The 17532-nt window shown below is 43.2% G+C and overlaps 1 protein-coding gene across 1 annotated transcript in view; it reads left to right on the top strand.

Moving 5' to 3' along the window:
* Adcy1 (adenylate cyclase 1) overlaps positions 1-17532 on the top strand; it is a 141219-nt gene that overhangs the window by 29754 nt on the left and 93933 nt on the right. Inside the window, exon 3 of the mRNA XM_020177063.2 lies at positions 5635-5753. Coding sequence (XP_020032652.2) covers positions 5635-5753 — 119 coding nt within the window. The remainder of the gene's footprint in view (positions 1-5634; positions 5754-17532) is intronic.

Genomic DNA, 17532 nt, shown 5'->3' with positions numbered 1-17532 from the left:
GAAGTGCCCAGGCTCCATGCTGGGTGTCCATTGACCATCATTTGTGGAGAGCTCTGACTGCCAGGAAGGAGTGAGGGTACTGGCCCAGAGGGACCACACTCATAGCACTGGGCTGGGGAGAGGAGCAGTGACCCCACAGAACAGAGAGGACCCTTGTTACCAGTACGTAGAAACTGTGGCCTTCTCTGACTCTACCCAGTGTCAAAGGGAGGGCGAAGGCCTGGCTTCTCTGCTTGGCTTTTACTGGTGTGGGTGGGGCCACACTCAGGTTTTTCAGCATCTTTGGCCTGGAGTTGGGTGGTTGCTGTCCACAAGTTTCCTTCTGTTCAGCTGCCTTTTCCTGGTCTCTGTCCTGGAGACAGCAGCTTTGGTTGGGCCTTTTCTTAATGTATGCCCACTGTTGGTCAGAGTTGCCTGCATGTCCAGCACTGAGTCTGAGGCACAAGAGGCAAACAGGGAGCCCAGGGGGCCCACGTCCATGTTCTTTTTCCCTCGAGCTTTCAGTCTGTGATGCCTGACGTGGAATGTCTAGGACTCTTAGCAGTGTGAGTGTGAGGAATATTAGTACTTCTCCATCTCCCCATAAGGAAAGCTTTCACAATAGTCATTTAAACATCTAGCTTTTATTGAGAATAGCACACCTATTTAAATCACAGCTTAATAGTCAAGATTAATGTATTAAGGTTTTAATACGCCCTTCATAGGACTCTGGGATCTTTTGTATGGTCCAAGCCTGTGATAACTTTTGTCACTTTACTTTCTGCCTTTGTGTCTTATTTTGTTGGTTAGAGTTTATTGCTGTCACCCTCTGGTCCTGATGTCAATTGGGTTGGGGGCTACAGGGTGAGATTTGAGAGTGGAAACTAATTTCAGGTATATTTATAAAGTGAATGGGCTTCTTTATCTTAGGTTTTTGTTTTTTGATTGGAAATAAGCTCTCAATGGTGTGAGATGGCTGTTTTGCTCCCTGGAGGAAGGGTCTTCTTTACTAACCAGTGTTGGATTTAGGGGCGCTTGCTGATCTAATGGAGGAAGTGCTCAGTCAGAAGTACATCTGCCATAGCAACTTCACTTGCAAGTGGCTTAAACAGGTGAAGCCCTCTCTCACACACACCTGCACACTCACAGCCACACACCCACACTCATACTCACACACTCACACACACTTACACACTCATAGGAACACGCATGCGAGCTCCCATACTTGAGCACAGTGCACTCACAAACACACATGCATGCACACTCACACACATGCATTCACAGTACACACATGCACACTCACCCACACATACACAACACTCACCCACACACCCACACTCACACCCACACAGCCTCTCACACGCACACCCACACACAACTATACACACTCACACGCAACACCTGTATGCTCACACCCACCCCACACTCACACACATGGTCACATATACACTTACCCACATGTATGCACACTCACACACATTCCCACACTCACACAATGCTCATACACACTCACATCGCACACCCTCACGCCCTCACACACACTCCCACAACCCTCTCACATGCACACACTCCCACACTCACTCCCACTCCCACAGCCCATTCACGTACATAACACTTATACCACTTGCGTGTACACACACACACACACACACACACACACACACTTTTTCATGCACACACTCAAGGGCAGGGCAGGCACTTTTTGGGGCTGTGGCAAATCTGATCCACGAACTCTCAGCAGCCCTGGCTTCCTCTGTAGTTCACCATCTGTGTCCCTGGGATGTGGTCTTCATCTTTGTGATCCAAGATGGCAGGTAAAGATCCGGCCATTACTGCATTCCCAGCAGTGGCTGGGGAGGAAGGGAAGAGAAACTGTCCTTAAAGAATAGTTCAAAAGTTCCCTGAATTAGCCAGTGAATTAGATTACCTGAGATAATCAAGTTCTTTTTTAAAAAAATTATTAGCATATAATAGTTGTACAGAGGGATACATTGTGACATTTATACATGTGCTTACAATGTATCTTAATTAAATTCACCCCTCCATCGTTCTCCCTTTTCCTCCTTCACCCCCTTCTTAGAACAATTTCAACAGATTTCATTGTTCTATTTTCATGTATGGGTGCAAAACACATCTACCATATTCACTCTCATTTTCCCTTTCCTGTGCCCACCCTGCTACCCACCCCCAGAAAAGACCCATTTTTTCCTTCTGCCCTTCATTTTTTAAAAGTGTATATTGATAGTCCAAGGGTATATCTTGGTACTTCAGGTCTATATGTATCGTGCTTTAGTCAGCCTCTAAAGAGAAAAGGTTTATTAAGGCTCACGGTTTTGGAGGTTCCAGTCTGTAATTGGTTGACCCCATAGCTTTGGGCCTGTGGTGAGGTACACATCATGGTGGGAGCAGGTGGTAGAACAAAGTCTCTCGCCTTGTGACCAGAAAACAAAAGAGAGGAAGAGGAAGGGACTGGGCTCCCACTGTCTTCTTTAATGTCACACCTCTAATGACCTCAGGACCTCTCAAAGCCCCCGCTTCCCAACAGCACCACCCTTATCCTTCCACATGTGGGCCTTTGGAGCACAGTCACAATCCACACTACAGTACTCCCTCATGACCTTGGGCTTATATCTTTTTTTTTTTTTTTTGGCCTTATCTAGTTGTACTGTATGGGAGTCTGGAAAATGTGGTCCTTATTTCAGGGAGCCAAGAACCCCTGGTGCTAGCAGTGGAGTCAAGATATTGGGATAGCCAGCTGATGATGGCCACTGATGGGCATAGCTACTTCTTGCAATGCCCTGGGCCATAGCCCAGCCTTCCACGTGGACTGCTGGAGACCCTCATGCTGGGGTCTTTGTGCCAGGAGTCCAGCATCTCTTCCTTCCTTCCCTCTGGATTAGTGTAGTGGCCCCAACACTCCTCCTTTCCCTTGAGGTTAGTCTCCTCCTGCATTGTCCTGCCTGGCTAGCTCTGTCCCTTGGCCTGTGGCTCACTATTTCTGTGTCCTAATTCCTCATTTCTGGGCTGTGTGGTGATGGTCTACAGCCTTGCTGAAGGCCTAGGGTGAGAGTATTCTGGGTGAGGGCTGCCAGTGAGGATGTTTTGAAAACATTGACCCCAAAAGGGGGTTGTCAGATGGGCTCTGGGTGAAGGGTAGAGCTTTTCTTCCTTGACTTGACTTGTGGGGATTTTCATGCTTGGTAGGTACAGGTGAGAGGTGGATGTGAGAGGCAGTGAGCTGAGTGCTAGAGCCACGGGATAGGGGTAGCTGGTTGGAGTGATGATGGTGGAGTGAAGGCCACACAGTGAAGAAGAAGCCTGACCCGTAGGTCCTGTTTACCCCAGGTGTTATCCTTACCTATCTGAGATTGAGATAACTTCACTAACTGTCTGACATGAGGTCAGGCCTCCGAGACCCCTGGGTGGGTCTTCTGGGACCCTACCTGGACTGCCTTGAGACTGCACATGGCTCATCAGGCCCAGGAGCCATGGTTTTCCTTGTGACTCTGGGGCTGACTGGGAGAGCACTGAGCTTTGCCTGTGCTTCCTCAGGGACCTTCCCCTGTGCCTTTGGAATTGGTGCAGTGGCTTCTGTTTTCCAACCTGGCCAGCACTTTTGAGCCTCAGAGCCATAAAAGTCTATGGAAGCTTCTTGGTGCCTGTGTTAGAGACGCTGCCCAGTGTTTCCATTAGCACGTGGTTCCTGTAGCATGGCTGGTTTGCCTGCAGTTGCCTCTTTCTGAGGGCCACATTTTGGGCCTTGTCTACGCAGTCAAAGAAGGGGCCTGATGGCCTCTCAGTGTTGGACACACTTGTGCTTCCATGCCCTGAGCAAGAAGACCTTTCTGTTCATATGTAATGTGGTCTGGACACTGCAGTGTCCTCTTCTCATATGACCCAACATGGAGAGTGGTCACAGGTGTTCTGCCTTCCTGCAGCATCTGTTCCTGTGTGTGAGGGTCCAACCAGCCAGGAGCTGCATTGGGATGGTGGTAGGTACCGCAGTAGGGCCACACTGATATGGCCCTCATATCCCTTCTCCACAGCCCTCATATCCCTTCTCATATCCCTTCTCAGGCAGGACCCTCCCAGACTCCCAAATTCAACCCTGCCCTCCAATAGGTCTGGGCCTGACCTTCCTTGTTCTCTGAAGTAAGGAGATAACTTCTGTGCAGGCTTCACAGTGTGTGCATGATGGTGTATGGTCTCAGCCTGAGCCCAGCACATGCACTGCTATCAAAGTGGGTAGCAGAGGACTGAGGCCCTCATATCACTCCCCAGATTCCATTGGGCTTGCAGGGTCTCTGTGGTTGCTGTCCTGATGGATCCTGAGCACAGAGGAATGGGCAACTGTGCTCCTGAGAAAGTCACACAACAGTGGGCCAAGGTGTGCAGGGACTGTTAGTTCTGAGAGTTGCATGGTGGCCTGTGGTGGGCAGGGAGGGAATGTGTTGGAGGGCGTGGCTACCATTGAGGTTCTGAGGAGGAGGAGGTGGAGGAAGAGGAAGAGGGGGAGGAAGAAGAGGAAGAGAAGGAAGGGGAGGAGGAGGAAGAAGAGGAGGAAGGGGAGAGGAGGAGGAGAAGGAGGGGAAAGGGGGGAGGAGGAGGAAGAGGAAGAGAAGGAGGAGGACGAGGAGGAGGATGAGGGAGGTGAAGGAGGAGGAGAAGGGCCAGCTGCTGGCCCACACAAACCACAGCCAGGGGTCCACACAGGAGCCTCCAGAGACCAGGTGGTGATGAATCTTCAACTCCTTCAGCCCCTATGTCCTCCTCATCAGTGGGATGCCCCCACCCCGCTGTACTTCTGTTTTTTCTTTCTGAGGTGGCAGGAGAGGGCGTGAGGGAAAAGCGGGGGCCCTGACAGTAGGGATCCAGTAGCATATGCTTTCTTAGACACAGGGCTGTGCCTGGTAGGCCAGGGGCCAGCCTGGGCTAAAGGTCAGGGTAGGTCACCTGGAAGGTGAGAGCCAGAGTCCTCTTCATGCCCTTGGTCCAGGTGAATGAAACTGAAACCCAGAAAGGGGAAGGATTCTTTGGGGTGACACAGGTCTCCTGAAAAAAACCCAACAATTTTATATTTTCTATTGGGGGAAGAAAGAAAGTACTTGACCTACACAGATCAGGGAAAAATAAGACAAAGAGCACAAGAAAATGCCACTTTGTCCAAGACTGTGTCTTTATGAAAGATCAGTGGGTCCCTGTGTGCCCTGGGAGGATGGTTACTTCTGTAGACCAATATGAAGAATTCTTTCCAGGCTGTGTTGGAGCAGTGGGGAGCAGGGAGAGGGGCCGTGTGGGGGCTGTGGTGGCATTTACTGGGCTGTGATACCAGTGTGCATTGAAGCTGCGGGTCCAGCAGGTTAAGACTCAGCATCTTGACTCAAGGAGCAGCGTTCAAGCACTGCACACCTAACTGTGCCCTTTGAAGGCCAGGCCCATGTCAGCAGCACTTTTGGAGTGTCCAGGTCTGGACATGGGCCCACTGAGGGTGTGGGGGTCAGCAGGTGTACAGCCTGGATGTCTGTTCGCCACACCTAAGGAGGGTCTGCAGCACCTTTCCGAGGGCAGCCACTCACCCTACCCTGTTTGGGCAGGGCACTCCAAGGGAGAGGGGGGAGTCCTTACTGTCTGATGGAGGCCTTCTCTCCTGTCCAGGAGCGGTTGCTTATGAGCCTCCTGCCCCGGAATGTTGCCATGGAGATGAAGGAGGACTTCCTGAAGCCCCCTGAGAGGATTTTCCACAAGATTTATATCCAGAGGCATGACAACGTGAGGTAGGGCTGGCACTGACCTGGCCAGTGGCAAGCTGGGAGGGATGTTGTATAGAGGTGATGAGGGAAGTGGGATGGAGCAGGTGGGGAGGTGGGTAGTGGATGGAGCAGAGATGGGGGAAGGAGATAGGAAGGAGGAGGGGAAGAGGAAGGAGGCTGATGAGGAGGTGGGGAGGGGTAGGAAGAGGTTGGAAGGTCACAGTGGTTCTAGGAGAAGAGGGAAGGTGTGATCAGGAATTTGCCCTTGAGGGAAGCAAATCCCACAAGAATGGGCTGTGGCTTTCTTAGGTGACACATGCCACAGCTCTCTGTCCTCTTTGAATACCCTTGCCCTCCTGTGTTGACTGTAGAGGGTCAGAATTCTGTCCCTAAAATTGGGATTGAACAGTGTGACATATTGGGATGGGTATTTGCTCATTTGTGAAAAATAGGTGAGCATTATTCCTGTTGTTGCCAGGGTTTGGGATGGACCTCTTCCTCCTTCTCTTTTTATCTCATGGCAGTGCCCCATTTTACAGGTGAGGAAACTGAGCTCTCAGTGTCAACTGACTTGCTGTAGACATGCTGAGGGTTGCTTTTCTGTTTTTAGAGCTTCTATTAGAAGTATTTATTTTACTGTGTTGTAAATTCTTCTTAAAAAGACTTTTCATTGAAGTATAATGCGCTAAGAGCAGTCAAGTATCCCCTGCTTGTGATTGACACTTTGCATAAATGGAAACTGACTCCAGTGAAATGGACTTCAATGAACTACATGACAGAATTAACATCTGTGTTCATTGTGGCTCTGTTCACCATAGCCAAGTTATGGAATTGACTTAGGGGCCCACGAACAGATGAATGGATAAAGGAGATGGGGTTGTGGGGGCCTGAAGCACTTTCCTTTTCAGCTAGTCTTTGCTAGCTCTTCTGGGTGTTGGGTATCAGGCCTTCTTGCTGTAGAACCCCTGAAGACATAAAGGAAAAAAGGAAAGACCTCTGTATTATGTCAGGCACCATGAGTTGGGTCACTGTGAGCCAGTACTTGTCACCAGAATGAGTTGAGGCTTCTGAATCCATCAGGGTAGAGCCATCACAGTGTGCCAAGCCAGCATGGGTAAGCCCTTCCTGAATGGAAGCTTACAAGGTCCAGCTCTGAGCATATGTGTGAGCTCATCCACTCCCCATCATCATGCTGCTCCATGAGGACCCATGTTGTCCTCCTTCTACAGAGGAGGGTGCTGAAGTGGTTTGGAGTCAAGGCTCAGGTGTTTGGAAAGTAGCTCTAGAGCCATCATTGGAGCCCAGGATGAGTTCAGAACTGGAGCTCAGAACCTCCTTGCTAAATACTTGTTTCTGTTGAATATCACCACATTCCCATGAACTGCTGACATTACTATCTCCATTTTCAAGGTACACTGAGTGAAGCATGTGAATAGAACTCACTGGACAGTGAGTGGCTGGGCTGGACCTACAGTTAGCTGACACTAGTACTTGTCTTTGTGTTTCTTATTTCACCCACCACCTCTTGTTACCGGGTAAGGATGTGATACAGCAACCCCTGGGGAGATGGTCAGACCACCACAATGATGCCCAGGGAACCCTAAGGATACCAGAGCCTCTGTACACTGCAGAAAGTCAGAAGCCTTCTGTTGACTTGAGCTGGTGGACATCATTGACCTTCTTCCTGCTGAGCACACAGCAAGAAGAAGACAAATCCCAGCTCTTCACTGTCCCCTGGGAGGGAAGAGTTGTTCAGTGTGACCAGTCCTCCAACTTCCATGAGGTCACTCATGGAACCAGCATCTAGCTGAATTTCCTAACTTCAAATCTTATTACAAAGTTGTAGTAATCAAAACAGTATGGCACTGGCATAGAAACAGACACATTAGACCAATGTCTAATTGTCTGAGCTCTGAAAAGCTCAGAAATAAACCCAGACATATAATCCTCAAAAGAGTGCCAAGGGAACAAAGTAAGGAAAGGGTAGTATCTTCAATAAGCAATGTTGAGAAATTAGAAATTAATAGCAGAAGAAAAACTTGAAAACTCACAGTACATGGAAATTAAACCACATACTCAGGAACAATCACTGGATCAAAGAAGGAAATGAGAGAGAGTACCTTTAGGCATATGAAAACGAAAACAACAAACCCAGACTCATGGCATGCAGCAAAAGCAGTAATAAGAGGGAAATTCATGGTGATAAATTATTAATGTAATGTAAGAGAAAGATCTCAAACCAGTACCTAACCACACCTCAAGAGCTAGAAAGAGAATAAACTAAGACCAAAGCTATCACAAAGAAATAGCAAAAAGCAGAAATAAATGCAAACAAAAAGAGAAAAAACAGTAGAGACTAAGAGTTGCTTTGTGAGAAGTAAACAAAATTGACAAATCCTTAGCTGGATTAAGGAAAAAAGAGAGAAGACTGAAACTCACAAAGGAAAGAGATACTCTAACTGATGCCACAGAAATGAAAAGGACCAGAAGAGACTACTGTGAATAACTATATGCCAACTATGTTAGTCAGGCTTTTTGTCACGTTGACAAAATACCTTACCTAAGCAACCTGAGAGGAGGAAAGATTTATTTTAGCTCATGGTTTCAGAGGTTTGAGTTCATGGTCACTTGTCTCCATGTTTCTGGGCCTTTAGTGAGGTGGCACACCATGGCAGGACATCATGGCAGTAGGAGTGTATGGCAGAGGCAATATTTTTTTATGGTGTCCAGGAAGCAGAGAAAAGATAAGAAGGGGCCAGAGCAAGATATGCCCTTTGAAGTCATGCCTTTGGTGACCTACTTCCTCCAACCAGCCCCTATTACCTTCCAATAATCTAATCAAACTTTGAATCCAACAGTGGATTCACCCTCCATTAGACAGTTAGAGCCCTCATGATCTAACTGTCTGTGGGAACACCTTCACAGATATACCCAGAGATGTACTTTACTAATGTCTTAGATATCTCTCAACCCAATGAAGTTGAATGTCAAGATTGACCATCACACCAACGAACTGGAAAAATCTAGAAAAACCTGCTAAATTCCTAGAAATGTGCAACCTAGAAAGTCTAAATCATGAAGACATACAAATTTTGAACAGACTTATAAATAGTATCACGATAGAATCGGTTATCAAAACCTTACAACAAAGAATTTACCAGGTGGCCTCACTGGTAAATTCTACCAATTATTTAAAGAATTAATGACAGTTCTCAAATTTCTTCAAAACAATTGAAGAGAAGGGAACACTTACAAACTCCTTTTATGAGACCAGCATTACGCTGCTACCCAATCCATAAGAAAAGAAACTTGCTGGCTAATATTCTTGACGAATATAGATGAAAATATCCTCATTTAGATACTAGTGAATGAATCCAATCACCCACTAAATAAAGCATAAATCATGATGAAGTGGAATTTGTCCTTTGGAAGGAAATATTGTTTAACAGATAGAAGTCAATTATTATAGTACACCACATTAAGAGAACAAAGACTGAAATCACATGATTTTCTCACTAGGTACAGAAAAATATTGATAAAATTTAACACTCCTTGTCGATTAAAAATGCTAAACGACCTAGGGTAGAAGAAACATTCCCCAACAAATAAGAAAAGTACATACTGATCATCACATGCAGTAATAAAAGACTAAAAGCTTTCCCGCTTAAGATTAAGAACAAGGCAAAGATGGCTAGTCTCACCATGTCTGTTAACCATGGATGGGAAGTCCTGGCCAGAGTGATGAGGCAAAACTGAGAAATATGAGACATCTAAATTGGGAAGGAGGAAGTGGTATCGTTTTGTTTGAAGAAGACAAGTTCTTATGGGAATAAAACCCTAAAACTACCATAAAAAGCTGTGTTGGAACTAATAAATGAATTTAATAAAGTTGCAGGGTACAAAATCAACCTACAGGAACTAGTGGTGTTTCTGTAAAACAGCAACAAACTATCTAAAGAGGAAATTAGAAAAACAATCCCATTTACAACTTCCTCAGAATAATAAAATATCTAAGAATAAGCTTAGGAAGTAAAAAATTTGTATACTCAAAACTATAAGGCATTGGTGAAAGAAACTAAATATGACACAAATATATGAAAAGTTACCTCATATTCATGGACTGAAAAGCATTATTATTAAAATGTCTTTGCTAAAAATGAATCTGCAAGCATAAGCCAGTGGCTCATGCCTGTAATCATAGCTACTTGGGTGGCTGAGGCCAGGAAGATCTTGGTTTGAGGCCAGTCTGAGGAAAAAAAAGTTTGCATGACCTTATCTCAACAGAAAAAAGCTGGGCGTAGTGGTATGCACCTGTCATCCCAACAATGGCAGGGAATTTTAAAAAAGGATTGTGGTCCATGCTGGCCTGGGCAAAAGCAAGACCCTTTCTCCAAAGTAACTAGAGCAAAAAGGGCTGGACACGTGACTCAAGTGATAGAGCTTCTGCCTAGCAAGCATGAAGCCCTGAGTTCAAACTCCAGTAACTCCAAAAAAAAAAAGGAAATGACAAAGCCCCCAAAAATCTAATCTGTAGAATCAGTGGAATTTTAATTAAAATCTCAATGGCTACAAAAAAAGAAAAAGAGAAAGAAAAAAATTCTAAATTCATTTAAAACCATAGAAAGATGGCAAATAGTCAAAGCAGTCTTGAACAAATTATATTACAAAGCCATGTAACCAACACAATGTGGTGCTGGTATAAAAATAGACATGTAGATCAACAGACCAGAATAAAGAGCTCGGAAATAAACACACATGTATGGTAAATAGTCCTCAAAAGAGTGCCAAGGGTATGGAAAGAATGGCTATTGACAAATAAACAAATGACAAATGCTGGTGAAGATGCAGGTGAGAAAGGGACCCCTAAATACCGTTGGTGAGAATGTAAATTAGTACAACCACTATGGAAATCAGTGTGGAGGCTCCTCAAAAAACTATAACTACAACTGCCATATTAAAAATAATTCTACCATCCGATCATTCTACTACTGAGTATATGTCCAAAGGAAATAAAGTCAGTATGTTAAGTACATATGTGCACTCCCATGTTCACTGCAGCATTATTCACAATAAATAAGAGTCTAAATCTAAATCATCTCAATGCATGAGTGAATAAAAAAATGTAGAAGCAGGGCATGGTTCAAGTGGTAGAGCATCTGCCTGGCAAGTGGTAATCATGGGCCACGATCCTTTTTTAACATTCCCTGCCATTGCCGGGATGACAGGTACATACTACCACACCCAGCTTTTTTCTGTTGAGATGGGATCTTGCAAGCTTTTTTTCCTCAGGCTGGCCTTAAACCAAGATCTTCCTGGTCTCAGCCTCCTAAGTAGCTATGAGGTGTATCTTAAAGCAGTCAAATTCATAGACTCAGAGTATCCAGGGAATGGGGGACTGTGAATGGGCAGTGACTAGTTAATGACCATAACATAATGTATCTGCATGACTCCCTGGAGAATCCCACTCACAGCCTAATCACCACTGGACCTGATTCAGACCAGTGTGCACTGACTTTGCTCAGCACTTTTGTTGAGAGTAGTTAGTAGCAATTGTTTAACATCATGGCTGCTTTTGCCGGTAATACCAGTTGAGGCAAGCAATAAGTTTTTTGTCCCAGATTAAAAAAATTTAGAAGAATGATTATTAGAATGATCAATGAAATTAAAGAAGACATGAATAAACACCTTCAGACATCATAGAGAATACAAATGAACAGCTGAATGAAATAAGTAAGACAATGCAGGATATGAAAGAGGAACTCAATAAAGATCCAGCAATTCTAAAAAAAATAAACTGAACAGAACATTTAAGACCTGTGGGACACCACTAAAAATCAAACCTACGAATCATGGGCATAGAAGAAGGAGAAGAGGTGAAAGCTAAAGGCATAGAAAATGTATGTAATAAAATAATTACAGAAAATTTCCCAAGACTTGGGAAAGAGATAATCATGCAGACACAGGACACTTTTAGGACACTAAACTGACAAGACCAGAGAAGAACCTTTGCACATCATAATATAGTTAAAAACTGGGTTTATAGAACAAGGAAAGACTATGGAAGCTGCAAGAGAGAAGTGCCAAGTCACATACAAAGGCAGATGCTTTAGGATTAATGCAGATTTCTCAATAGAAATGAAAAGTTCAATAATTCAAATAAAAAAACTCAGATGAAATCCTTATTAGCAGACTAGATCAAGTAGGAGACAGATCATCAGGTCTTGAAGACAAGGAAGATGAGTTAGAACATTGAGAAAACTAGAGGAGTTCATGACCTCTAAGCTGCATTGCACAAGATACTTAAAAGGAATCCTACACCCAGAAGAGGAAGACTCACACAACCACAAGAATACAGGAAAGAAGGTATCACACTACAAGAGTAGATAAACAAATAAGGAATCAGACATTACAAAAGCAACAAAATGACAGGAGTGACTACCTACCTTTCAGTAATAACTCTGAATATTAGTCACCTTGCTTCTCCTATTAAAAGATACAAACTGGCAGATTGAATTAAAAGCAAGACCCAATTGTTGCCTACAAGAAATGCAACTCACTGGCAGAGAGAAACACAGGCTTAAGTCAAAGGATGAAGCTAGATTGAAACCAGATCCCCATCTCTGACTGTATAAAAATCAACTCATGATGGATCAAAGTCCTTAATTAAAGGCCTGACACTTTTAAATTCTGAGAAGAAAATGTAAAGGAAACACTTTGAGATACAGGCCTAGGTAAGGGCTTTCTGAATAGAATTCTGGTAGGTTAGTAAATAAGAGCAAGATTTGACAGGTGGGATTGATAGTGTCACATTAAAAGCTTCTGCACAGCAACAGAAACAAATCAACAGAGTGAGGGACTGCCTGCAGAATGGAAGAGAATCTTTGCCAGGTATTCATCTGGCAGAGGAACAATATTTTAGGCAAATTGATCCTGCAAGCAAGTAGGAGTAGCTATGCTAATATTTAATGAAGCAGACTTCAAGTCAAAATTAGTCAGAGGACACAAAGAAGGCCCCTTCATATCAATAAAGCAAAAAGTCCATCAAGAGGATGTAATTGTAAACATACACAAACTAGATTTTGTAAATAAACACCAATGGACATAAAAACACAGATAGACCCCAACACGAGAAAAGTAGATGACTTTAATACCACATTCTCATCAGTAGACCAGTCGTCCAGACCAAAAAAAAAAGAAGTCAATAAAACAACTTTAGAATTAAGAGATGTCTGTTAAGATCAAATGAACTTAACAGACATCTGCAGAATATTTCACTCAACAGCTGCAGAATACAGATTTTTGTTCACAGCCCATGGAACTTTCTCCAAAATGGATTCTAGTTTAGAACCTAAAGCAAGTCTTAACAGACACAAGAAGATTGAAATAACTTCTTGTATTGTATCAGGCCACAACAATGGAATAAACTAGAAATTACAGAGAAAATATACAAACATGAGGGAACTGAATAATACACTTTTGAGTAATCAAGTGGGTCACTGAAGAAGTAAGGGGGAAATAAAAAATTCCTAGAAGAAAATAAAAATACAACATACCTGGACCTATGGGCCACACTAAAAGCAGTTCTGAGAGGAACATTTATAGCTAAAATGCCTACACTGAAAACATCAGAGAGGTCTTGAATAAATAGCCCAACTATGCATCTCAAGGTCTTAGGAGAACAAGAACAAGCTAATTGCAGAATAAGTAGGAAGAAAGAAATAAGGAAGAGCAGTGCTGAAATTAAGAGCATGATACTGAGAGGCAATGAACTAAAGAGTTGATTCTTTGAAAGAATAAACAAGATCGACATACCTTTAGCCATTCCAGCCTAAAGAAAGAAAGAGAAGACCCAAATTAATAAAGTTAGATATGAAAAAGGTGACATTATAGCATACACCACTGGAATCCAGAAGATCATTAGGCAATGTCTGGAAAACTGATATTCCAATGAATTGGAAAATCTGAAAGAAACAGATAAATTTCTAGATACCTATGCCCTACCAAAATTGAACAAAGAAATTACAAATAACTTAAACAGAACAATAAGAAGGAATGAGATTGAAACAGCAATAAAAAGTCTCACAATAGAGAAAAACCCAGGACAAGATGGAGTCACTGCTGAGTTTTCCCAGATTTTAAAGAAAAACTAACATCAGTGCTTTCCAGACTATTCTGCAAAATCCAAAGGGAAGCAACACTTTTAAACTTACTTATTTAGCCAGTGTTACTGTGATACCAAAACTGGATCAGGACACAAGAACAACAACAAGAAAAAGAAAACTGTAGGCTAACTTCCTTGATGAACAAAAATACAAAAATCCTCAACAAAATTCTTGCAAAGCAAATTCAGCAACACACCACAAAGATCAAACAGCATGATCAAGTTGGCTTCATTCCAGGAATGCAAGGAAGGTTCAACATGTGCAAATCAACAAACTTAATATAGTGTACCAAAACCTTCAACAAAGCTCAGCATCCCTTCAGGATAATAGCCCTGAAGAAACTCAGAATAGAAGTTCCTGTCACAACATAAAACACAAACTTTTAGCCAGTATTATAGTGAATGAGGAAAAACTAAAGGCATTTCCTCTAAAATCAGGAATTAAATGAGGGTATCCACAATCTCCACTCTTATTCACTATAGTGCTTGGAGTCTTAGCTCAAACAATAAGGCAAGAGAAAGAAATAAAAGGGATACAAATGAGAAAGGAAGAAGTCAAACCAGCCCCATTTGCAGATGATGTGATCCTATACTTAAAATACCCTAAAGTTCTGATACATGTTTTCAGCAAAGAGGCCGGACACAAAATCATCAGACACAAAGCAATAGCTTTGCTTTTCACCAGTAATGAACTCACAGAAAGACAAGCCAGGAAAGCAGTCCCATTCACAACAGCCTCAAACAAACAAACAGTGGGGGCAAAAGCTCAACCAAAGAGGTTAAAGATGTCAACAGTGAAAACCAAGAAAGTACTGAAGAAAGAAAATGTTAGAGACACTAGAAGATGGAAAGAATAGCAGAAAAAATGTTGTTAAAATGGCCATACTACCAAAAGCAACATTTTTTGTACTTTTAAATTAAATTAAATTTTTATTATATTATTGTGGTACTGGGGGTACATTGTGACATTTGCAAACATTCTTACAATATATCATTGTTGAATTCACCCCTTCATCATTCTTTATTCCTTATCCCTCATTCTTGGAATAGTTTCAACAGGTCTCATTTTTCCATTTTCATACATGAGTACATAATATCTCCAACATATTCTCCTCCCACACCCTTTCCTTATGTCCTCCCCTCCCACTGATACCAACCCCCAGACAGGACCTGTTTTACCTTCCTGTCTTCTGGTTTTTTTTAAGACTTTTTGTTCAAGATAGCTTCAGTTTTTTAAAACTAGAAGTCATCTGTTATTCTTATTAATTTGTACATTTCATTTTCCTTAGAAAAGCAACATCGTAACTCATTGTAATCCCCAGCAAAATTTCAATGTCATTCTTCATAGAAATAGAAAAAGAATTCATGTAGAAACACAAAAGACCCCAAATAGCCAATTCAATCCTGAGTAAAAAGAGCAATGCTGGAGGTATCAAAATACCTGGCTTCAAAGTCTACTGCAGAATCATAGTAACAAAAACAGCATGGTACTGGCATAAAATAGATAGGCCAATGGAATAGAATAAAATGTCCAGAAATAATCCCAAGCAAGTACTGCTATCTGATTTTTCACAAAGGTGCCAAAAGCACACACTGGAAAAAAGACAGCCTCTTTTACAAGTGGTGCTAGGAAAACCTGGATATCCACATATGGAAGACTGACACTAGATCCCCGTCTCTTACCCTGTACAAAAATCAACTCAGGAAATAAGAGCAAGAATTGATTTAATGTGAATATTTCACATTAAAAAGCTTCTGCACATCAACAGAAACGAATCAACAGAGTGAAGGGACCTCCTACAGAATGGGAGGGAATCTTTGCCAGCTATTATTCATCAGACAGGGGTAAATATACAGAATATATAAAGAACTAAAAAAGCAAAATAACACATAATCCAGTCAATGAATGATTGACTTCACCCCCATTCCTGGTATGAAGAAAGGACTTGGCCTGCCAGCAAGTTTCAGTAATATGAACAGCTGTTCTCATTAGAAGCCAGGCAGGGCTGGACAGTGGTGGCTCACGCCTGTCATCCTAGTTACTTGGGAGGCTGAGACCAGGATGATTGTAGATTCAGGCTTGCCTGGGCCAAAAAGGTTGTGAGATTCCATCTCAACAGAAAAAAGTGGACATGGGGTTGGCACACCTGTCATCCCAGCTACAGCAGGAAGCATAAAATAGGAGGGATCACAGTCCAAGGACAGCCTGGGCAAAAAGCAAGATCCTGTGTCCAAAATAACCAGAGCAAAAAGGTCTGGAGATGTGGCTCAAGTGGGAGAGTGCTTATCTAGCAAGTGCAAAGTCCAGAGTTCAAAATTCCATACCACCAAAAAGAAGAAAGAAAGTGGCAGGCGGATGGCATATTTAAAGGCCATAATAAAAAGATAAGAATTCTGTATCCAGCAGGATACAGAAAGAGCAGCTTTTGAATTTCCTCACCTGGAACCCTATTGTCTTGGTGTCTATAACTTGGCCCATCCTAGGTAACAACACACACCGCATACCCATCTTTTATGACAGTTTAAATATGCCACTTTGGACATTCTTTAAATGTTCCTGTCCTTTCAATAGAATGGAACCCTTCTGAGGACAGGGATGTCTGCTTGAATCTTTTGCTCACTGGTAAGTCACAAGTGCCTAGAACAGTGCCAGCACACCTGGCCCTCTGTAAACTCTTGTCCAAGGAGAAAGTGAAGAAGTGAATTATTATTGATTATCAATGATTGAGCTCTCCCAAGGTACAAGGTGGACTGTCATCTTTTTCCTAGTTCACATAAGAGAGGGTAGACACGATGAAGGCTTGGGTACATTGCTGGAGCTGGTGGAGCTGGTCAGGGCTAGTGGAGTCCAGGTCTAAGGCCTGTTTCCCTCCTGCCCCTCCTGGGCTGGGCTCCTCTTGGGAGCTGTCTTCAAGAGTGCACCTTTCCTTTTATTTAGTATCTGTGGCTCCCATCATGAAGGGGTCCTAGGGATAGTATATAGGTTCAGGAAGTCCCAAACTTAGAGAAAAGTCAAGGACACTTTGAACAAAAGTGAATAAATGATCAGGACTGTGTTTTAACATCTTTTAAGATACATCTTAAAGCTATAAAATGTTTAAAGACAAACACTATATATGATTTTCCTTCATTTCTCAAATTTTCCACAAAGCATGTTTTAATTTTATTCTTAGAGAAAACAAGAAGAACCATCTTTTTTGAAGTCTTACCCCTGCTGGAAACATCGTTCTGCTCTGTGGGTGGGCACTGAGTTTTTGAGGCTGACCCCAGTTTTATTATAGATAAATAAACACTTGTTACATGGACTGTTTCATGCAGGTCTGTGGCCCTCTGCACAGTAACTCAGAGACTTTGTCCCTGTCTACCGTGGGGCTCTGACACTATACCCAAAGCCTTGTGGTCACCTGCATCCAGCTGGGCCTTATGGTTGCCTATGTCCAGCTGGGCCTATGGTCACCTATGTCCAGCTATAACTTGTAGTCTTCTGTCTCCAGCTGGGCTCTGCGGTCACCTGCGTCCAGCTGGGCCTGTGGTTACCTGCATCCAGCTGGGCCTTGTGGTCACCTGTGTCCAGCTGGGCCTGTGTCTATCTGGATCCACCTGGCAGAAGGGGAAAAACAGGGTGTGGTGAGGGTGCACACT

The sequence above is a fragment of the Castor canadensis genome, chromosome 2 (genome assembly GCF_047511655.1).
Source record: "Castor canadensis chromosome 2, mCasCan1.hap1v2, whole genome shotgun sequence".
NCBI lineage: Eukaryota > Metazoa > Chordata > Mammalia > Rodentia > Castoridae > Castor > Castor canadensis.
This window is presented reverse-complemented; position numbering and strand designations above follow the sequence as displayed.